The 24167-nt window shown below is 36.8% G+C and overlaps 1 protein-coding gene across 1 annotated transcript in view; it reads right to left on the reverse strand.

The window, feature by feature from the left end:
- Nucleotides 1-24167, reverse strand: part of BANK1 (B cell scaffold protein with ankyrin repeats 1) — a 314203-nt gene that overhangs the window by 193149 nt on the left and 96887 nt on the right. Inside the window, 1 exon segment of the mRNA XM_030313356.1 lies at nt 21328-21467. Coding sequence (XP_030169216.1) covers nt 21328-21467 — 140 coding nt within the window.

Consider the following 24167-nt stretch of genomic DNA (forward strand, 5'->3'; position numbering starts at 1 on the left):
CATGGAGGTATCATAAAGCATGATCTGGTTCATGATTTTAGGAGTTTGCAGAAGGAGAGAGAAGGAAGTGGACATTTCAAAAAAAGTGGACATTTTTATATGTAATAAAAAGTTTGTAATTAATCCTGTAAGCAAGAAGGAGTTATTTAAGGCCTATAATACTTAACACGGAAATGTTTATTATGTGTATAAAATTAAGCTTATTTAAGTTTAAGGATGACTATGAATGCTTATGTGGCTGGATACTGATATTGAATGGAACCTATCCTATAAATATCAATGTGACAATTTTATATCAGTAATTACTTAGCCTTTTCAGGAAGCCTTTGATACGAGTGGTGGGGCAAAACATTACTGGCAATAAATTTACACTTTCTTTATATTAAAGCTCAAAAAGAACATGTCTTAGCCTTAGGAACTGATGAAAGGGATTATGAAAATATTAAAATCATAAAATCAGTTTGTAAATTTTCTTTAAAAATTGTGTCATTGGCCACGGATTCTCCACAGGCTATGATCTAGTCAGTGATACTTCTGTAGGTGGAGATAAACTTACTATTTCTTCCCTAAAGTATACAAGATTTAATATGGAAAGATTGGCGTGTCATTGAGTTACTATACTCATGTATAAGTTAGGCATACGATAACCTCTGAGATTCCTTCCAGCTCTGAGATTGTGAGACACAGATGAGAATTCAAAAGAGCAGGCGTTCCCAGTAGGAATCTGAGAAGTACCATTTCTTCCCCTGAGGTACTGTGACACTTTAATGTGAAAAAGGCTACAGCTTATCCACTGAATTTTAAAAAAATGAAGTAGCAGTGTTTTTAAAATCAGAAGAAGAAAAAAACCCTCACCATGTAGACATGTATTTAACTAGGAGAGACTACAGACACCTTTCACATTCCAGCTTACCATAAATTGTTGAATCACTTCTATTTTCAAATTCATAATTGTATTACTAGTATTATGCCCCCCCCCCACACTAAATGGTATAGGACATAAGATTTCACATTCTGTGAAAATCACAGAAATGGATATTAAAAATAATTCCTAAAGGATTTCTCCTTGGAAGGTATTCTAACTAGAAAAATCTGATACAAATAGTTATGCTTATTTTTAAATTTTAAGGACACAAATAGTCATCCTTTCTAATAAACACTGGCATTGAAATTTGAAAATGCCATAGATTTTCCTCTCCTTAAAATAAATTGTGCAACACAAAACATACTTAATGAAATTGATGCAATTGTTCAAATAGAGATTAAAATAGAGTAGCTTAATATTTATTCAGCAATATTCACAACATCCTAAAATTTTAGTTATTAATGAGGAATCTTATGTGAAAATAAGAGTGGAATAAAATGATAAAATCATGTTGATGCTACTATTTGGTTATAGGAAAAATTACACATATAAGTAATATATATACATATGCATTTTTGTGTAGATCTATACCTATCAAGAATATTAGAAAAAGAAATCAGAAAAAACTAAGATATGAAATAGAAAGATATTACAAAATAATAAAAACTTTGTACATATGAAATTAATACATGACTTTTTCCAGAATTCTTTCAGTGTCCTGTGATGAAATACGGGATTGATTAATGTACTTTTAAAAAAATTATTAACATACATATTTATAAATCACAACTCCATCAGAATCTGAATCACTCAATATTATATATATATATATATATCTGCATATATCTGAATCTGAATCACTCAATATTATATATACATGTATATATATGTGTGCATTATACATATATGCATATGTATAATATGCATACATATACATATATAAAGTTATCTCTAATAAACAACTTTCTTATAAGTATTCCTTCCTAAAAGAGAAAAATATATAAAATATCTGTTTTAAAAGATAGTTAGAATTACAGAAATCCAAATCTGAGAAGATGGAGTAGTTGTATTTTCTCCTTTTCTTCTCCTTAAATACAACTAAAATGTCCACATTTCAATAGAAAATCAGTTGTTATACAAAGAACCAGAAAGGAGCGCCTGGGTGGCTCAGTCGGTTGAGTCTCTGACTTTGGCTCAGGTCATGGTCTCACGTTCATGGGTTCAGGCCCCACATTGGGTTCTGTGCTGACAGCTCAGAGCCTGGAGCCTGCTTTGGATTCTGTGTCTCCCTCTCTTTCTGTACCTCCCCTGCTTGAACTCTGTCTCTCAAAAAATAAAATAAAACATCAAAGAACCAGGAAGATCTCTAAGTGAATAAAAAGAGACAATCAATAAATGCCAATACCAAGAGGACAAAGATTTTAGAATTACCTTAAAAAGAGTTAAAAAAAGACATGAAAAAATGTTTCAACAAGCAATTACGATAATTCTTGAAATAAATTAAAAGAAAAAAAAAGCCTCAGTTGGGATGTGTAGGTGGTTCAGCCAGTTAGGTGTCCAACTCTTGATTTTGGCTCAGGTCTTGATCTCATGGTCCTGAAATCAAGCCCAGCATTGGGCTCTGCAATGAGTGCAGAGATCCTCTCTAGGCTTAAAATTCTCCCTCTCCCTCTGCCCCTCCTCATGTGCACACTTTCTCTCTCTCTCTCTCTCTCTTTCTCTCTCTCTCTCTCTTTCTCTCTCTCTCTCTCTCTCTCTCTCTCGAAGGAGAAGAAGAAGAAGAAAAAGAAGAAGGAGAAGGAGAAGAAGATGAAGGAGAAGGAGAAGGAGAAGGAGAAGGAGAAGGAGAAGAAAGCCTCAGCAAGACAATACAAAGTTTCAGTAAAAAAATAGAAGATATAAACAAGGATCAATTGGAATTTTTAGAACTGAGAAATACAACAATCCAAAAAGCTCAGTGAATGGGCTCAGCAGCAGAATGAAAAGGGCAAAGGAAAGAAACTTGGAAATAGGACAATGAAAAATACTCAATCTGAACAACAGAGACAAAACAGAGTGAAAACAAACAAACAAACAAACAAACAAAAGGTCAGGGACCTGTGAGATTGTAACAAAAGGTTTAACATTGCTGTGATCAGAATCCCAGGAGGAGAGGAGAGAGAGGATGCGGATGAAAAAGTACACAAAGAAATAATGGCTGATAACTTCCTGGATTTAGCAAGAGACAAACACTACAGACTGAAGAAACTGAGCAAACCACAAACAGGTTAAAGCCAAAGAATTCCATGCCAACAAACATCATAATTATATTTCTGAAAATTAAAGACAAAGAAAGAAAAATTTTTGGAAGAAGCTAAAGAGAAACAAAGCCTTACCCTATAGGGTAAAAACAGTTAGAAACACGGTAGTAGTAGTAGTCTAAAAGAAGTGGCACAATATTTGTCAAAAGTTAAAAGAAAAGAACTATTAACAAAGAATCTTATGCCCAGCAAAAGCATCCTTTAGGAATGAGGTGAAAACCATGACATTCTCAAATGAAGGAAAAGAGGAAATTTATTGTCAGCAGATGCACCCTACAATAATGGAGAGAGGAAGCTCTCTAAAAGTAAGAATATGATAAAAGAAAGAATCTTGGAACATGAAGAAGGGAGAAAGAATATAGTAAGTAAAAAATATAAGTAAAGAAAATAGGCTTCCACTCCTAAAAAAAAGATTAGAACAAACTCAAAGCAAACAGAAAGAAGAAAAGCATAAATACAATACAGAAATCAATGAAATTGAAAACATAAAAATAGAAAAAAGTCAATGTAGCAAAGAGATGATTCTTTTAAAAAATCAGTAAAATTGACAAGCCTCTAGCAAGACTGAAGAAAAAAGAGATACGAATGACAAATGTCATGAATGAAACATGAACTATCACTATAGACCTTGCAGACATGAAAAAGGATTATAAGGAAGTACTGTGAATAATTTTACACAAATAAATTTGACAAGTTAGATGAAATGGACCAGGTCCCTGAAAAACACAAACCAAACACATGATCTCTATTATTTCTTACAAATACCTAAGAATCTACATTTTCTAATAATTAAAAGTTTAGATAAAAACAAACCAATCAGGAAAAATAATGAACCAGAAAAATAAATAAAAACAACACAGGAAATATTTATTTACACAAACCTGAATTCCTTGAGATGATTATCTATTTACATAGGAGCACCCTTTCAAAGTCTGGTTTGCTCCTTTTATGAATAAGGGTTGTGAACATTGCTTGAGCATGATGTCATTGAGAGAGTATCCTTAACAGGATTTTAGGACAATATCATATCATATCATATCATATCATATCATATCATATCATACCATATCATAAGCAGTTAGGAGATGCTTCAGATGACTTGGATTGGTAGGAAAGGCTATATGTAGGTGTAGGCTAAGTCTATACAATGAAACAGACTCAATAGGTTGTAATAATAACTACATGTTGGACACCTAGAATTCCATAGGCTTTACATAATTTGCCTCAAAACTTTTATAACATTCCTGCGAGGTAGATTTTTTTAAATGCCTTTTTTTTAATAGATATATAACTATGGTGAAAAAAATTAGTTAAAAAACCCTTAGCTAACACCTAGAAGTGCAAAGCTAGTAAGTATTTTAACTTAATGTCTTTCTTTACATTCTAAACACCCTACATTTAATACTACATTCCAGCCACAGAGAAAGGAATAAAATCATTTTGAAATAGTATTTGAGTAAAGAATAAATTATGGTCCCATAGTTTCGTGATGGCCACTGCAGTTCCAAACACCATGTGTTAATCCAGAAACTAGAAGGAAAGGGACATATGTGGAAGGGGGACAGTAAAGGTGTCTACTGCCAACCACATCTTTTTTTAACCATGAAAGTAAAAGCTCCAAAGATGTCCCCTTGTGTCTCATCATCTAAAATTGTCTTACATGACAGCCTCTAGCTAAATGGGTGGTTACAAAGGTGAGAATCTATCTTTCCCATCTTCCATAGTAGAGGCAGACAAAGAAGAGGGGTTTTAAGCATTGATGGTGGGTGAAGAAATCTGTAAGGTTGGCCACAAAATATTAATGTTTCAGATCTGATAGAGAAAGACAGTAATAATTAAGTACCTTGGTTAGCAAGACAAACAACTTCGGTGAAATAACCATGGGAGGGTTATAAAATGTTACAGGGCCAAGCCCATTAAATAGTTACAACATTTTACTCTTTACCTTCAGATATCTAAAAGGAAAGTCAATGGTTGAGCTGAAAACATGTTCTTCTTATTGTAACAAATTTTTATGCTTGTTTAAGTTTAACTAGTAAAAGAAAGGTCATTGTTTGTTCCACTGTTCATAATGTGTGCTGTGAAAGTGAGCCAAAATAGCCATTTAAAGGAATTTGATAACCAGTTTATATAACATATCTTAACCAAAATTTCCTACCGCAGCTTGTAAAGAAAATAATAGGTAAAGGAACAAAGCAAACACTTGTCGGGGTTATGCAAAGCCTTTTTTCCCCCTTTTTTTGAACTTTATGAGTATTTGACTCCAAGCAGTTAAAGGAATAATCTAAATAAGTGAATGGGGTAAGATAAAGGAGATATTTTTCTTTGTTAAATTATTTTTTCTAATTTTGGGTGAGTCAGTTCTTAGAATTTCAACATATCTGTGACTACATATGCAAAAGTAAATATGAAAATATAAAACTGCGGTTTAAGACTCCCTTCAAATACTATACATTTATTACTGAGTCAGTATCCATAGAATTGTGGAATATCTTTTTTTTAATGTTAATTATTTATTCTTGAGATAGAGAGACAGAGAGTGAGAGGAGGAGGGGCAGAGAGAGAAGGACACACAATCTGAGAGCAGGCTCCAGGCTCTGAGCTGTCAGCACAGAGCCTGACGTGGGGCTCAAACTCACGAACCATAAGACCATGACCTAAGCTGAAGTCGGACGCTTAACCGACTGAGCCACCCAGGCGCGTCTCGAATATCTTTAAATAACATGAAAATAATATTATAACAAGAAAAAAATTTGTTTTGAGATCTGAGTAATTTGTGTTGAAATTCCTGCTCCAGGACTCATTAGTTATGGACCTTAAAAATACTTAACTGACAAAATTATGTAAGGATTTAAATGAGTAAATATGTAAAATATTCAGTACATATTAATTCTCTTTTCTGTAAATACTATAATGTGAGCTACTCGTAAAATATAGTCGCTGTGATTTAGAAAAGGGCACAAATCCGTAATGAGGAGCCTGCTCCCCAAAGTGGCTTTTTCAGCAACTGAACAAAATAATTTGTTCTTTCCTTCTAATTTTTTAAATTAAATAACACATATCTTTTAAATTAATTAGAACATAGGTTTTGCTACTGTAGTACTGAGACCCAAAATGCCAGTGGCTTTAAACAAGATGGAAGCCTATTTCTCTAACATGAAAGCCTGGAATTAGGTGGTCTAGGACTGATGTGGTGACTCCCCGAATAAGGGATCCAGGCTCTATTTTATTTTGCTGTGATACTTCATCTTCATGGTCCTAGATGGTTCATCCATCACTCCCTTGTTCTCACTGTAGCCAGTCTGGGAAAGAAACCAGCAAAGGAGGGACTCTACCATTCTTTGAAGGACGTGATCAGGAATGTGCACGTTATCACTTCCACCAATGCGCCACTGGCCATTAGTTAGTTAGATGGCTGCGCCTGAGCTCCAAGGGAATAAGGAAGTGCAAGCCTGTGCCCACATAAAAGTTATATTATCACATAATTGAGGAAAATGAAATTCTGGGGAACAAGTAGCATTTTGTGCCATTTCCATCAGTCGTGCATAAACAAAAATTTATGTAAAGGCAATCGGATAAAGTTAAAAAAAAAAACTTTTCTAGAAGTTTTATAGAAGTTTGATTATGCTGAATTTCTCAGTGTGACTCCCCTGTACAAACAGCCAAAAAGTCTCAAAGCTTTAATTTGATCAAACCTTTACAGATTAATAATAGACATTATTAATTAATTAATATATACATTTAATGATATTAGACATATTTAAGGACATTAATAGATTCATCAATAGGCATACTTAAGATTAAGACCATAAGATTAAGCAAACAAAAAACCGAAGTTTACCTATCGTAGGCATTTAGAAAACACAGTCATAAGAACCGTGACTTTTCTCACACTTCCCTCCTTTTAGCAACCATTTTGTAACAGCTTAATGTTAATTAGGTAATAAGATAGAAATTAAAAAACAAATAGAGCACTAACATAGTCAAAGAAATGTCTTTCAAAAAAGCCTCTAAACAATGACATGATTTCCTACATTTTTGAAACTATTTTTTGCATTGTTTTTGGTGCTAGTTCCCAACGTAGACAATTAGAACTGGTCTTATTGTCTTATCTTCACTTGATTTCTTCCTTTGTTGTCTTTCCCTTCTTTCCCATGCTCTTTCTGCTTCAGTCAGAAACACCCCCACTTCAGCCAACAGTCCACTACCCAGAGCTCTGCAAAAGGGTTGTGCCTACGCTATGCGAAGCAGGTGGCTGTTGGAACAAGGGGCTCTGAGAGCTGCATCGCTTGAGGTTGGGTGGGAGCTTAGTGTACAAAAATGCTTTCACCCTCTCATTCTTTCATTGGACCAACTAGGTATTCAGCAGCCATATGTCTGGTAGCATATTTACCTTTGGAGATGAAACAGGGGAACCAAACAGACAATTTCTCTGCCCTGTTGACTTTGGAGTCTAATGAGAGGCAGATATTAATTTGACAAAGTGTCACACACATAGATGTCAAATTAGAATGTGGTCTGTGTTATCAAGAGATACATAGGGAGATGTACAAGGTCAAGGGAGGCTTCACTGAGGGAGAGATGCTGGAATTAAAATCTGGGGGATGAATTAGAATTAACTAGGGGAAGACAGTGAGGGGAAAGGAGACTGGAAGTGTGTCAATTAGAAAATGGAGCTTATATAAAGGCCTTGTGGTAGGAGATTAGGAACTTATAAGTCCAGGAACCGAAAGCTGGCCAGGAATGGGGAGTGAGATTAAGCTGGAGAAAAACAGAGGGGACGGTGTCTATAGAGACATATTGTCCACGTTAAAGATTTTATTTTTTTAATCTATACTATAATTGGAATCTATTGAAGAGTTTGAGTAGGAACATCACCTGCTGAGATCTTAAAAAAAAAAAACCTTCACAGTATGGACTTGAGATAAGAAGGTCATGTGTGAGAACACGTGGTGGGGGATGAGTTAGGAGCCCACTGTAGTTTAGGCACAAGGGAAAGCAGACAACTGAAGTTTTAGAACTGAAGGGATGTGGAGAGGGATGAGAAATATTTAGGAAGTAAAACTGATAACAGCTTAGTCATGGATTAAACTTGTTGGGAGAGACAATAGAAGGTATTAGGGAGACTCTGATGTATCTGGCTTTTCAACGGGATTGAGGATGACGTCTATCCGGAGGTAGAAAGACTGGGCCTTAAAGGAAAACCGTATTTGGATTTGATGTTATAAGTTAATGAGATAACCTTCCAAGGGAATATTTATAAAGAAAGAAAGACAGTTGGGGTACCTGGGTGGCTCAGTCGGTTAAGTGTCTGATCAGGTCATGATCTCATGGTTCATGAGTTTCAGCCCAGCGTCAGGCTGTATGCTAACTGCTCAGAGCCTGGAGCCTGCTTCAGATTCTGTGTCTCCATCTCTCTCTGCCCCTCTCCAGCTCATGCTCTTTTTTGTCTCTTTCTTTCTCAAAAATAAATAAATAAAACATTAAAAAATTAAAAAAAAAGGAAGACAGACTATGAATTGAAATATTGAAAGTGAAACTTTATTTTCCAGATCACAGAAAGAAGAGATGGCAAAAGATATTGAGAAGGAAAGAGTAAGGAAGTAGGAGGAAAGCCAGATAGATATGGCTTCATGAAAACTAAGGGGGGAAAAACATCAAGAAAGTGAATTTGGTCAATAGTGTCATTTGCTACTGAAAGTAATGTTAAGTTGAACAAGAAAAATATCCACTGGATTTGTTGTGTGGGACTTTAGCAAAACTGATGTACCATATCAATGTGTGTGCTGCTACTTAAGGAAATAAGATTGATGGGGTGGGGGGGTGGAGGGAGAGGAAGAAGTGGGACAGGGTGCAGGATTCTTAGAAGTTGAATTTTCCTTGCCAGATATTTCTTTTACTTCATCTCCTGTGTCTTGATGCTGTTTACTGTAGAAGCATAGTTCATGAATGCTAAACACAATTTAGAGTTCCCAGATTACATATTTACTTTATTTCTTTATCTTACTGTTGATACTATTAACTATTATTAGTTAAGAGGCCCACCGAATGCATAATGACTTTTAAAAAATGCAAACAAACACATTTTTGCTGCAAGGATTTTTCAGTCTTCTAATTTCCAGAGGGTTATTGATGATTTGGGATTCATTCCAGAGGCAGATTCTCTAATTTTCTCTAATTATCTTGCTATGAATAATAGCTATGGAGGAACATTGTTAACTGTGTTTGACTTGTGCTTTGTTTTCTGACTTGTGGAATGTTTGGAAACATTCCTTATGGTTGAAGATCTGAAACCTCTGAAGAACTAAGCAGTAAAGCAGGAGGCTGCACATGAATGGGGTTGGTAACAGGCAGCACTCACACCGACACACAGACATCCTCTGCAAAGGGCAGTCAAAGCCACCCCAGTGACAAGAGGAGAGGGAAATGTAAGAAGTGAGAGACATACTTAGTTTGGGAGAAATAAAAAAATGGAGGGAGTATTTCTTTCCACTGAGTGAGCAGAAACCATAAATTAAAATGTCATTAATAAACTATATTCTAAACAGTAAACATAAGCAAAAATGAATGGAGCCAATATAGACTGAGATGGCTTATAAGATAGAGAATTACAGGAAGATGGTGGCATAGGAGGACACCGGGCTCACCTCGTCCTGCTGATCACTTAGATTCCACCCACACCTGCCTAAATAACCCAGAAAACCACCAGAAGACTAGCAGAATGGACTCTCCAGACCCAAGTGTAGACGAGAGGCCCATGGAAGAGGGTAGGAAGGGTGGAGAGGCAGTGAGCACTAAACGGACTGGCGGGAGGCAGCCGGGGCGGTGGAGGGGCAGCCCACCCAGCAAGGCAGAGCCTGAGTCTCATTTGCCAAAGTGGAGGGGCCAGATGGAGTGAGTTCTAACAGCCAGTGGGACTTAACATCTGGAATGTTAAAAGTAAGCAGCTCTGCTTGGAGAGCGGGAAGGAGAGAAGACACCGGGAGGGAGAGGTGTTGAGTCCTGGAAGACAGAGCTCAGCTCTGCGGGGAACAAGGCGCTGGGAACTGCCATCTCCCTCGCCCATCCCCCAGGCGAAACCCCAAAAGGAACCAGTTAACCAAACTTGCTTGCACCGTGCAAACACCCAACACTGTGCTTCTGTGGATCTATCCCTCTGATGGTTCAGCCTCCCTCCTGGTGCTGCAGGGCCCCTCCTGCAGGGGACCACCGATGGCAAAGTGAGCTGAGCCTGCCCCTCCCGCCCCTGTGCACCTTGTGGACCCAACCCCGCTAATAGGCCAGATCTCATCAAAGCAGCACCACAAGCCTGGCAGGGTGCAAGTAGCCCAGACAGGGGCCACACCACTCCATAGTGAGTCCCGCCCCTGGGAGAGGGGAAGATAAGGTACACACCAGTCTGACTGTGGCCCCAGTGGTGGGCTGGAGACAGACATCAGGTCTGACTGCGGCCCTGCCCACCAACACAAGTTACTCCAGACAGCACAGGGGAAGTGCCCTGCAGTTTGGCCACCCCAGGGACTATCCAAAATGATGAAATGGAAGAATTCTCCTCAAAAGAAACTCCAGGAAGTAGCGACAGCTAACGAATTGATCAAAAACTATTTAAGCAATATAACGGAACAAGAATTTAGAATAATAGTCATAAAATTAATGGCTGGGCTTGAAAAAAGTATACAGTAAAGCAGAGAATTTATTGCTACAGAGATCAAGGGACTAAGAAATAGTCATGAGGAGCTAAAAATGCTATAAATGAGGTGCAAAATAAAATGGAGGCAACCACAGCTCGGATTGAAGAGGAAGAGGAGAGAATAGGTGAATTAGAAGATAAAATTATGGAAAAAGAGGAAGCTGAGAAAAAGAGAGATAAAGAAATCCAGGAGTATGAGGGGAAAATTAGAGACCTAAGTGATGCAATCAAATGGAACAATATCTGTATAATAGAAATTCCAGAGAGGAAGAGAGAGAGAAAGGGGCTGAAGGTGTACTGGAACAAATCTGAGAACTTCCCTGATCTGGGACAGAAAAAAGGCATTGAAATCCAAGAGGCACAGAGAACTCCCTTCAGACATAACTTGAATCGATCTTCTGCATGACATATCATAGTGAAACTAGCAAAATACAAGGATAAAGAGAAAATTCTGAAAGCAGGTAAGGGTAAACACACTCTAACATATAAAGGGAGACCGATAAGACTAGTGACAGACCTATCTACTGAAACTTGGCAGGCCAGAAAGGAATGGCAGGAAATCTTCAATGTGATGAACAGAAAAAATATGCAGCCGAGAATCCTTTATCCAGCAAGTCTGTCATTCAGCATAGAAGGAGAGATAAAGGTTTTCCCAAACAAACAAACAAAAAAAAAAACTGAAGGAATTCATCACCACTAAACCAGCCCTACAAAAGATCCTAAGGGGGATTCTGTGAGTGAAATGTTAAAAGGACGACAAAGTACCAGAAACATCACTACAAGCATGAAACCTACAGACATCACAATGACTCTAAACCCATATGTTTCTATAATAACACTGAATGTCAATGGAGTAGAATGCTCCAACCAAAAGGCATAGGGAATCAGAATGGATACAAAAACAAGACCCATCTATTTGCTGTCTACAAGAGACTCATTTTAGACCTGAGGACACTTTCAGATTGAAAATGAGGGAATGGAGAACTATCCATCATGCTACTGGAAGTCAAAAGAAAGCTGGAGTAGCCATACTTATATCAGACAAACCAGACTTTAAATTAAAGGCTATAACAAGAGATGAAGAAGGGCATTATATAATAATTACAGGGTCTATCCATCAGGAAGAGCTAACAATTATAAATGTCTATGCACCGAATATGGGAGCCCCAAATATATAAAACAATTAATCACAGACATAAGCAACCTTATTGATAAGAATGTGGTAATTGCAGGGACTTTAATACTTCACTTACAGTAATGGATAGATCATCTAGACACACAGTCAATAAAGAAACAAGGGCCCTGAATGATACATTGGATCAGATGGACTTGACAGATATATTTAGAACTCTGCATCCCAAAGCAACAGAATATGCTTTCTTCTCGAGTGCACATGGAAGATTCTCCAAGACAGATCACATACTGGGTCACAAAACAGCCCTTCATAAGTACACAAGAATTGAGATCATACCATGCACACTTTCAGACCACAACGCTATGAAGTTTGAAATCAACCACAGGAAAAAGTCTGGAAAACTTCCAAAAGCATGGAGGTTAAAGAACACCCTACTAAAGAATGAATGGGTCAACCAGGCAATTAGAGAAGAAATTTAAAAATATATGGAAAAAAATGAAAATGAAAATGCAACAATCCAAACGCTTTGGGATGCAGCGAAGGCAGTCCTGAGAGGAAAATACATTGCAATCCAGGCTTATCTCAAGAAACAAGAAAAATCCCAAATACAAAATCTAACAGCACACCTAAAGGAAATAGAAGCAGAACAGCAAAGACACCCCAAACCCAGCAGAAGAAGAGAAATAATAAAGATCAGAGCAGAAATAAACAATATAGAATCTAAAAAAAAAATCTGTAGAGCAGATCAATGAAACCAAGAGTTGGTTTTTTGAAAAGATAAACAAAATTGATAAACCTCTAGCCAGGCTTCTCAAAAAGAAAAGGGAGATGACCCAAATAGAAAAACTCATGAATGAAAATGGAATTATGACAACCAATCCCTCATAAATACAAGCAATTATCAGGGAATACTATGAAAAATTATATGCCAACAAACTGGATGACCTGGAAGAAATGGACAAATTCCCAAGCACCCACACACTTCCAAAACTCAAATGGGAAGAAATAGAAAACTTGAACAGACCCATAACCTGCAAAGAAATTGAATCAGTTATCAAAAATCTCCCAACAAATAAGAGTCCAGGACCAGATGGCTTCCCAGGGGAGTTCTACCAGACATTTAAAGCAGAGATAATACCTATCCTTCTCAAGCTGTTCCAAAAAATAGAAAGGGAAGGAAAACTTCCACACTCATTCTATGAAGCCAGCATTATTTTTATTCCTAAACCAGACAGAGACCCAGTAAAAAAAGAACTACAGGCCAATATCCCTGATGAATATGGATGCAAAATTTCTCAATAAGATACTAGCAAATCAAATTCAACAGCATATAAAAAGAATTATTCACTGTGATCAACTGGGATGCACTCCTGGGCTGCAGGGCTGCTTCAACATTAGCAAATCAATCAATGTGATACATCACATCAATAAAAGAAAAGGTAAGAACCATATGATCCTGACAATCGATGCAGAAAAAGCATTTGACAAAATTCAGCATCCTTTCTTAATAAAAACCCTCGGGAAAGTAGGAATAGAAGGAACATACTTAAACATCATAAAAGCCATTTACGAAAAGCCCACAGCTAATATCATCCTCAATGGGGAAAAAGTAAGAGCTTTCCCCCTGAGATCAGGAACACAACAGGGATGTCCACTCTCACTGCTGTTGTTTAACATAGTGTTGGAAGTGCTAGCATCAGCAATCAGACAGCAAAAGGAAATCAAAGGCATCAAAATTGGCAAAGATGAAGTCAAGCTTTCACGTTTTGCAGATGACATGATATTATACATGGAAAACCCGACAGACTCCACCAAAAGTCTGCTAGAACTGATACATGAATTCAGGAAAGTCGCAGGATACAAAATCAATGTACAGAAATCAGTTGCATTCTTACACACTAATAACGAAGCAACAGAGAGACAAATAAAGAAACTGATCCCATTCACAACTGCACCAAGAAGGATAAAATACCTAGGAATAAACCTAACCAAAGATGTAAAAGATCTGTATGCTGAAAACTATAGAAAGCTTATGAACGTAATTGAAGAAGATATAAAGAAATGGAAAAACATTCCATGCTCATGGGTTGGAAGAATAAATATTGTCAAAATGTCAATACTACCCAAAGCTAGCTACACATTCAATGCAATCCCAATCAAAATTGCACCAGCATTCTTCTCGAAACGAGAACAAGCAATCCTAAAATTTGTATGGAACCACAAAAGACCCCAAATAGCCAATGTAATTTTGAAGAAGACCAAAGTGGGAGGCATCACAATCCCAGACTTTAGCCTCTACTACAAAGCTGTCATCATCAAGACAGCATGGTATTGGCACAAAAACAGACACACAGACCAATGGAATAGAATAGAAACCCCAGAATTAGACCCACAGATGCATGGCCAACTAATCTTTGACAAAGCAGGAAAGAATATCCAATGGAAAAAAGACAGTCTCTTTAACAAATGGTGCTGGGAGGACTGGACAGCAACATGCAGAAGAATGAAACTAGACCACTTTCTGACACCATTCACAAAAATAAACTCAAAATGGATAAAGGACCTGAATGTGAGACAGGAAACCATCAAAACACTAGAGGAGAAAGCAGGAAAAGACCTCTCTGACCTCAGCCGCAGCAATTTCTTACTTGACACATCCCCCAAAGCAAGGGAATTAAAAACAAAAATGAACTATTGGGACCTCATGAAGATAAAAAGCTTCTGCACTGCAAAGGAAACAATCAACAAAACTAAAAGGCAACCAACGGAATGGGAAAAGATATTTGCAAATGACATATCAGACAAAGGGCTAGTATCCAAAATCTATAAAGAGCTCGCCAAACTCCACACCCAAAAAACAAATAATCCAGTGAAGAAATGGGCAGAAAAGATGAATAGACACTTCTCTAAAGAAGACATCCAGATGGCCAACAGGCACATGAAAAGATGCTCAATGTCGCTCCTCATCAGGGAAATACAAATCAAAACCACACTCAGATACCACCTCACGCCAGTCACAGTGGCCAAAATGAACAAATCAGGAGACTATAGATGCTGGTGAGGATGTGGAGAAACAGGGAACCCTCTTGCACTGTTGGTGGGAATGCAAATTGGTGCAGCCATTCTGGAAAACAGTGTGGAGGTTCCTCAGAAAATTAAAAATAGACCTACCCTATGACCCAGCAATAGCACTGCTAGGAATTTACCCAAGGGATACAGGAATACTGATGCATAGGGGCACTTGTACCCCTATGTTTATAGCAGCCCTTTCAACAATAGCCAAACTATGGAAAGAGCCTAAATGTCCATCAACTGATGAATGGATAAAGAAATTGTGGTTTATATACACAATGGAATACTACTTGGCAATGAGAAAGAATGAAATATGGCCTTTTGTAGCAACGCGGATGGAACTGGAGAGTGTTATGCTAAGTGAAATAAGTCATAGAGAGAAAGACAGATACCATGTTTTCACTCTTATGTGGATCCTGAGAAACTTAACAGAAGACCATGGGGGAGGGGAAGAAAAAAAAAGTTAGAGAGGGAGGGAGCCAAACCATAAGAGACTCTTAAAAACTGAGAACAAACTGAGGGTGGATGCAGGGTGGGAAGGTGGGGAGGGTGGGTGATGGGTATTGAGGAGGGCACCTGTTGGGATGAGCACTGGGTGTTGTATGGAAACCAGTCTGACAATAAATTTCATATTGAAAAATAAATAAATAAAATAAATAAAAATTAATAGATTAAAAAAAGACAATTACAGAGAACTAAAATTATGTTGTGTTACTGGCTAAGTACCTGCACCCAGAAATATTTATTTTTTCCCCTACATCAGCTTCTATGTCTGCTGTTAAAGTTAACCAATTTGTTTTTTCCTAAATAAGTGGAAGAGGGTACTAAGTGGTATGTTCCTGTTTGACTCAATGGTACCTGGGGTGACTATTACTGTTTACGTCTGAACTACTCTAATAAGGCATCATTAACCACTGCTTATTCGTTACCACAAGTGGAGACATGGCACAAAGGAAATGTCACTTTTTTTTTATCAGTAAAATACCAAGCTTCAATAGATATGACTTATTTTTACTGATCCATTCTAATTAAGGGTATAAACAATATGAAAAATGAATCTAGAAATAAGTGTCCAAATTGCATTTTATTTTTTCTTTCCATATTCATTTCAAATATCCCATCAGAAATATGAAACAAGTAATAAAGGTGAAAAGAGATAGATGAAATACAAATCACTTCCTTCTTGGCAGGGAAAATTAGGAAGAAGTACAAATAAAAGTGAAATAAAGGCTACATGGAGAATACATATATTTGCAAGTCAATTCTCTGATAAAAGTGGTCATAATTCCTAATTTAAGTATTTTTTTTTCTTGGCATAAGATTATGGAATACGTGAGTCGGAAGTGGCCTTGAAGATCATATATTCTAGCTTCCTCTATTGTACACAGGAGGAAATTTCTTTCACACCAAGGAAAATGAGCTCTCATGAAGTGATTGCTGATTCAGTTAAAGAATCTAACTCCTGCTCCTGCCCCATCTAGAACTCATTCTCCTATGCTATGATGCCACGTTCCGGGAAAGGAAAAGAAACAATAACATGCAGCTTTTTGAAAGAGAGATAAAATCTTGGGCATTTTTTGAGTAGCAAACATTTCCTTAATATCCAAGAGAAAGGAAGCCTGGAATCTGGAATCCTATAGCTGTTAAAAGTCTGTAAGGAACGGCATTAGCAACATAGACTTGACACTGAGGTAGAACATGAAGACAAGCTTACAGCACACATTCTTCATTTTTCTAGTATCATGGGCCTCTGAGAGTTCTTCACTTTGGTAGGTATCAGATTCATTTATTCAATTTGAGAAATAAATAACAGTGTATTTCAAGAGGACAGTTGTCATTCCCCATCTCATTGTTTATAGTCCTATCCTATAGTTCTCCACTTATTTCTTCAAAGAGCACCAGAAGGAGAAGCAAGTACTTGTGTTTTCCCATTTTTGCCTCATGGTGTCTCGTGTCAGGAACTAATTGTGTGAAAGTAACGGGGTATGCAAAGATGAAAAACACAATGTCCATGCCTTAAAGAAGGAGGAGAGGAGGAATAGCAGAATACGTGCTAAGAGCGAGCAATCCTGAGGGGCTAAAATGGTAGGAGTCATGGAGAGAATTAAGAAGACATGGAGGGTATGCTGTGGTAAGAGGCGATGGGCAGTAAGATTTGTGACTCTGCAGCCTTTCAGGCCATTCAGGGGAGTGTGGACCTTATCCAGTGAGTCACTGAAAGTCTGAAGCAAAGGAGGTCTTAGAGAACACTGGCACTGTGGTGAAGTATACTTTAGAGACCAGATGCATTTGCACCTCTTATCAACAGGAGCTGATGAAAAGAGGAAGGAAGGTGTCCGCTAGTCTTTCCAGGGAGACAAGGACTGAGAAATAATTACTGAAAGGCCCTGGGAAGAATCTCCCAGAGAATTCTTTAAGGGAGAGTCCTGCTAACACTTGAACTTAACCTTGTGAAAAAACTAACCTTTAAGAGAACTATTCATAACTAGGAAATTCCTCATTATATGAGAGTTTTCTATGTCTTCCCTGTGTGTCCCTCATCCTACTGTAGCTGGCTTCATATTGTATTAAATATTTGCAGGCAGCAAACCAAAGACTGAATCATATATACAATTTAATAAAAACTCGAAATGAAGTGTACCTAACATGAAGACGAAAATAAGATTTCAATAAATATAAAGCAACCCATGCAAAGTGATCAACACATGAAACACAAGGATATTTTACCAACAAGAAGTACAACTAAGGAGAGTTATGTGGTATCATTTCAAAACCTCTTTTAATGAATACGATGCTAACGCTTTGATCAATAATTGCTATGTTCTTTCAGCATTTTGACCTAATTTGGTTTCTTATATTGTATCTAGCTGTTCCTATGCGAAGTTAACTTTATGGTTGTCCCCAGACAGTTCTGTAAATAGGATGAACATCTCAAAGGTTTTAATTATCTCAGTTAAATAGGAGTTACTAGTATTTCTAACATTAGCACTTGAATTCTAATTATCTTCCCAAGGTGGGCTTTGGATTTTCTCATTTTTTCATTCGATCTCTCTTCAACTTGTTATTTTGGGTAATGCTCTGGAAATTGCACCTTTATGAGGCTACGTGCTGGGATTTAATATCTATCCAAAAAAGATAAATGATTTAGGAAGCAGTTAGATAACTAAGCTGATTTAGGTATTCAAAATTTAATGGACATCATTAAAAATAAACTAAATCAAATTCCTTATCATTTCTTTTCTCAAATTCACAGAATGGTCATTTTGCTATATGCCCAACAGCTCTTAAATGATAATATAAAGTCTATTATAAATTCTAGGATTACTGAAAAATAAAACTCACAGACTTCTTCTTCTTATTTCTTTCTTCAAATTCACAGAGTGTTCACATTATTATATGCCTAATAGCTTTTAAATGATTACAGGAAGTATCTCACTACTAATTTTTAAGATTACTTAAATCACATCTGCCATTAAAATTTATAGGAAAACTCAGGATGTTTCTTACAACATTCCACTTCGGCTAAGTAGATAAGATACTGAAAAAACTGAAATCTGCTGGTATATGTTCTTACAAATACACAATAACTACAGTGAATAAAATTACAATGTATGTTGTTCTTTGAATAGATATGTTCAGTAGACTATTCGCAAAATATTCAAATTTCCTAATTTAGTGACAGAGTAGTGAGCATATGAAAGAAACAATTACTGTAATGTTCTATGCTGGATTGGAAAAGCAAAGCTTTTGTACAATTAAAAAAATATGATCTACTTGGGAACAAAGCCAAACGTCAAAAGGGAAATCCAAATGCCTGCAAAGCACAGGGTGGGCTAGGCCACCTCTTTTGAGGCCAAACAATCCTAAAACACACCAAGGAAATGACCCTGTATTTCCTTCTTCTTCATTAAGGGTGGAGTCTGCCTTTCACTATCTCTGAATTCATAAAAGGGATAACTCAGGTTATCAGTGGACTGGAGAATTCCATGCCATATTTAGTCTAAGATTTGATGGAGGCTAACTGAATTGCAGCCTTGTCCTTCCTTCAGGCCTGGGATAGTACACTTCAGTCCAGTCCGAAATCTCTAACTCAGAATTTGTTTGATCCAAATTCCACAACAGGTCTAGGTCCCCTGATGACAGTAGCAAAACTCGTAAGGCGGTCTTAAGTTGTATAGATTAAACTTAGTCTTTCAGCGTCTCTTCTTACCATGCTGTGGTCTGCTGTCACCAAGATAGAATAATTCTTCCTTTCAGTACTCACTTAGGTTCAAAGTGGCTCTCTTCTGATAGGAAAAGCCTGAATCAAGCTGTGGCTGTCTAGCATCCTTCCTTTCACTAAGCTACCAGGAATAGGTAAAGAGGAGAATCCTAAAATGTAACCATAATCTTTTCTCACCTCTCATTTCGGATGCTGAGGGTTAAAAGGAAATAGTATTTTCCAGTTATCTGAAAACTATGCAAAACAGTTTTTATTCACTCAAAGCTGTAGAACAATCTATGACTTGGCATATTAGAGCATTCTGAAAAACTATCCTAGAGTCATAAATCATATTTAATTTTCTTGTGTACAAAATGTTTTCTCCTCCCCCAACGGCAAAACCAACATAAAAATGTGTTTGGAGAGTTCCTTTACTTCTATGCTGACTGAAATATTAATAATGAAATGTATCACTTTTATTAATCCTTTTGTAATGAATGGATGTTTTAAAGTGGAAGACAGGGAGACTTTTCACAATAAAATGAAACAATCCATATTTCAAGCTATTACTTTTGTTCTTGCTTTGCAATGACAATATAGACATTTTATCAAATGTCCTCAGACTCGCCAGTTTGACAAATGGTATTTTACTCCCTGTCCTTCTCTAAGACATTTTTACCTTTGCCATTGTTCTAACAGAAAAATGTGTCACAAGTAAATAACAAAGCCTCCCATTGCAAACTAGTTTAAACATATAATAAGGCTTCATGACAATCTGCCAACCACACTATCATTGATGGTTTTGTTATAGAGTGTTCCGCGGTAACTTTGAAGATCTCGCTGTTCAGTTACCCCTTTTTCCACCTTCACTCTCTCCATTCACTGCCAAAAACCCAAGGTGATAAATATGGTTATAATCTAATTATCAGGTACTATAAAAATGACATTTATTTCACTCTGAAAATTTGATGGGATAAGCACATAAAGGATAAATGTTCCACATTAAACACGCTTTCTCTCTATTGAAAGTGGGTCAAGTAACAAAAACCAAACAAAAAAAAATACAGAAATTAAACCAATGGCTTAAGACGAATCAAAATGCAATTGTTCCATTCCACATCCATGGGGACATTGGCAGCATCTACATTCACTGGAGAATGTCTCAAACCAGGGCCTTTTGAGACTAGAAACTCCTCACCAAATCCTCATTGTTCAGTAATGCTTTGTCACACTGGAGAAAGAACCTGGGGCTTGAAAATGACTCTTTGCATACTTCCCTGAAAATTTTAGCAGTTCTGGAATTCCTAATAGACACTGTCAATTTAAAGCAGTAATTTTCGGGGTGCCTGAGTGGCTCAGTCGGTTAAGCGTCCGACTTCAGCTCAGGTCACAATCTCACAGTCTGTGAGTTTGAGCCCCGTGTCGGGCTCTGTGCTGACAGCTTAAAGCCTGGAGCCTGCTTCAGATTCTGTGTCTCCCTCTCTCTCTGCCCCTTCCCCGCTCATGCTCTGTCTCTCTCTGTCTCAAAAATTAATAAAAACATTAAAAAAATAAAGCAGTAATTTTCACTATCAGGTAACAGTAATAAATGAAACTAAGAAAAATATACACCGGGCTTGGAAGTTTCCACGTGAAAATAACAATTCTTAGATTAATGCCATATGCTCTCTTTCTTGGTTTGTCTTACTCCTTAACCTCAAAGCATCAGATGATCGTACTTTTGTACTGTCTTGATCTGGATCGAGAAGTTATTCATTTCTTAATAGTTTGCTCTAACCCTTCTGTCTTTCTTTATCTGCTCTGTGACAGCTTTAAAGTGAGCCCATCACAAAAGCGAGTTTGTAATGGACAATCTGTCTCCCAGTGACATTATCTAGAATGACTTGAGTTAAGCAAACTAATTCATCTGCATCTCTGCACCACAGAAGTCCGTTTCTTCCCTTCCTATCAAGCCATAATTCATTCGTATTCAACCAATATTCAGACTTTATACCAAAGCATGCATACTGTTATCCAGCATTGGCCCTTCAGCTTATTAGCAATTTCATGCAAAGATCAACTTACCTGGAGCACACCATCTCCTGGACTTGCCACTCCCAATAGGTATTCCACAGCCTTTGCACTTGTAGAGTACTTAATCTCTGTTGTGGCCTTAATGACTCCATCACAGTAGACATGGACATTGACAGACCCAGCAGGAAAATCTTATAAATGCAAACAAGAGTTAGGAGCTGAGTATATAATGCATGTATCATAGTATTACATCTTGCAGAGAATATGAAGGAATCTTTAAGAATTCATAACAATTTAGGGCGCCTGGGTGGCTTAGCCAGTTGAGAGTCCGACTTTGGCTCAGGTCATGATCTTGCGGTCTGTGAGTTCAAGCCCCGCGTCGGGCTCTGTGCTGACAGCTCAGAGCCTGGAGCCTGCTTTGGATTCTGTGTCTCCCTCTCTCTCTGCCCCTCCCCCGCTCATGCTCTGTCTCTCTCTCTGTCAAAAATAAACATTAAAAAAAAGAATTCATAACAATTTTACTAACTTCTGACACTAAATGTTTTCTTTTTATCCTTAGTACCCACAGAATATAATGTACAATTTTAGACTTAATTAAATAAAACCTTATAGAATCTGAACACATGCTAAAATTATGGTAAAAGCAAAACCCTAAATCTTTTCTCTCTACTGCTAACACTCTCTTTTGGAGTAATCTGTAATTATGTTTACATAATACTTTAGAATTTAGGATGGTACAACAATTCATTAAAAGTTGTGTATCTGTTAATAATCTCATGAAGAAAATTCTCATTAATTATAGACAAATTTCTCAAAATTGTATTTGGAAGGAGAAAGAGTAGAATCAATTGAAACTATAGAACTTTTATGCAAGTGGTTACAGTAAAAAAAAAAAAAAAACCTTTGGGAAGGCAACAAGGTTTAATATCCTGCTATTTAAGTACTATTTATACTACACATTCATCAAAACGCTTTTTGTGGACAAGTTGTTAAAGTGACTGATATACTGCCTTGTGAATTCTGCATTAACATACCAACACAGCTAAAGTTTCCTAAGAATGTTGGGCTCACTAGGAAAGAGTACCAATAAATAATCATTTCAGTAAATAAAGTTATTTTATTATAACAAAAGTAAACAAAACTAAGCCTTTAATCTATTTATAGAACATACTTTAAAAACTCTGACTACCTGTCATGGAGATATTTCCCAAATAGTCCTGGAAAATTGTCACCCAGACATTTGGGGTTTGGAAAATAAGCTATTAAGTACAAGACCAAAAATGCCTATTCTCTAACCTTAGCCACCTGATGAGGTTTTGAATATTTAAAAGTTTCTAAGGTTTAAGCATTAATTTTACTTTATCTCCTGAAGAGATTAAAGGGCCTCTTACAATTTTGCTCAGAGAGATTTAAAGCCAACAAAAGCAATCTTAAACTTAACTAGATCAAGAGGCTGTAATATTCTCTTCCCATATTGCTTGACTAGACACCTCACTTGTATTATAAAGAAACTATGTGTATAAAAGTCCTCTCTTCCCAAAGTAAGTATCCATCCAGTAGATAATGTAAGAGAAAATGCAACAAAACCTGAAAGTGATAACATATATCTCATCAGCTGAAGTTGCCCACATCTGGTAAAGAGGGTTCTGGAGTTACTGAAGTCGAATGAAATCAATTTTGGTAGATTTCAGGAAGATGATTTGGAAAGAAGATATGGATTTTGTCACTCAGAAAAAAGATTAGAGTTTACAATGGGGTGTTAACCTTCTGAAAGAAAGTCAAGTGATGAATCATGAGAAATACATGATAAGAAGATTTGCTTGGTAGTCCTTTGATATAGGATACTTAAAATATTCTAATTTCTTTAAACTCTAACATGAAAGCAAATGAACTGATTTATTCTTGATATCTTGTACCATTAGTTCTATTGATTTTAGAATAATCTTCCCGAGAGATAGATGTCCTTTGAAGTACTGTCTTTGCTTATCTATTTTCTTATCTATTGAACGTCAGTTATTAAATCAAGACCTTGGAGGATTCCTATGGATTCATCTGATTGGGAGGCCTTCCCTAAATATGTGTTATTGAATTGGCCTTTCGTCAATAGCACCCTGTACCACCTGAGCATTATTTTACTTTGACTCTAGTCATTACGATATCTACATTTTATAGCTCTTTAATAAAAATACAGGCAATTAATTTAAGGACTCAGAAGAGAAGGAAAGTGAATCCTGCTGTTTGCTATCTAGGCTAACGTAGGGAAGTAACATTTAATACATTTAATGTAGGTCATAGATCACCAAACTAAGTGAGGGTACTGGAGTCAGCTGTGAAGAGGAGAAAAAGGCTTATAGTGGAAGAAGATGGAACTCCTTGCTCATACCAAACATAGATAAACAAGAAAGCAAACTTACAAAGGAGCAATGGTAAAAAAAGGAATTCTATTCAAATTTCACATCTTGTCATTCAAGAGTCTTTGTCAACCTGCACTGTCTCTTTGATTTAAGTGGCCTGTCCTTCCAGATGAGGGACTGAAGCAATTTATGGAAAATATAAAGTATTTTTGAATAGTCAGAACTACATTCACTAATTCCATAAAAATACATATTTCACAAATCCAACAATTTAAGAGATTTTCTTTCTGTATTTCCATTGCCTAAGAAGCTGTGTTCCTTTATGAACCAATTTTTGCCTTTTATCACATGGTAAACCTTAAATAAACCTACCTAATGTTTCTATGGGAACTGAGATCAATATGGATTTCTTTTGATTAGAACACTATTTAATTTTTTTATTTTTTCATTAAAAATTTTTTTTAACATTTATTCATTTTTGAGAGGCAGAGCACAAGTGAGGGAGGGGCAGAGAGAGAGGGAGACAGAATCTGAAGC

This window comes from Lynx canadensis, chromosome B1 (assembly GCF_007474595.2).
Source record: "Lynx canadensis isolate LIC74 chromosome B1, mLynCan4.pri.v2, whole genome shotgun sequence".
In the NCBI taxonomy this organism is placed as follows: domain Eukaryota; kingdom Metazoa; phylum Chordata; class Mammalia; order Carnivora; family Felidae; genus Lynx; species Lynx canadensis.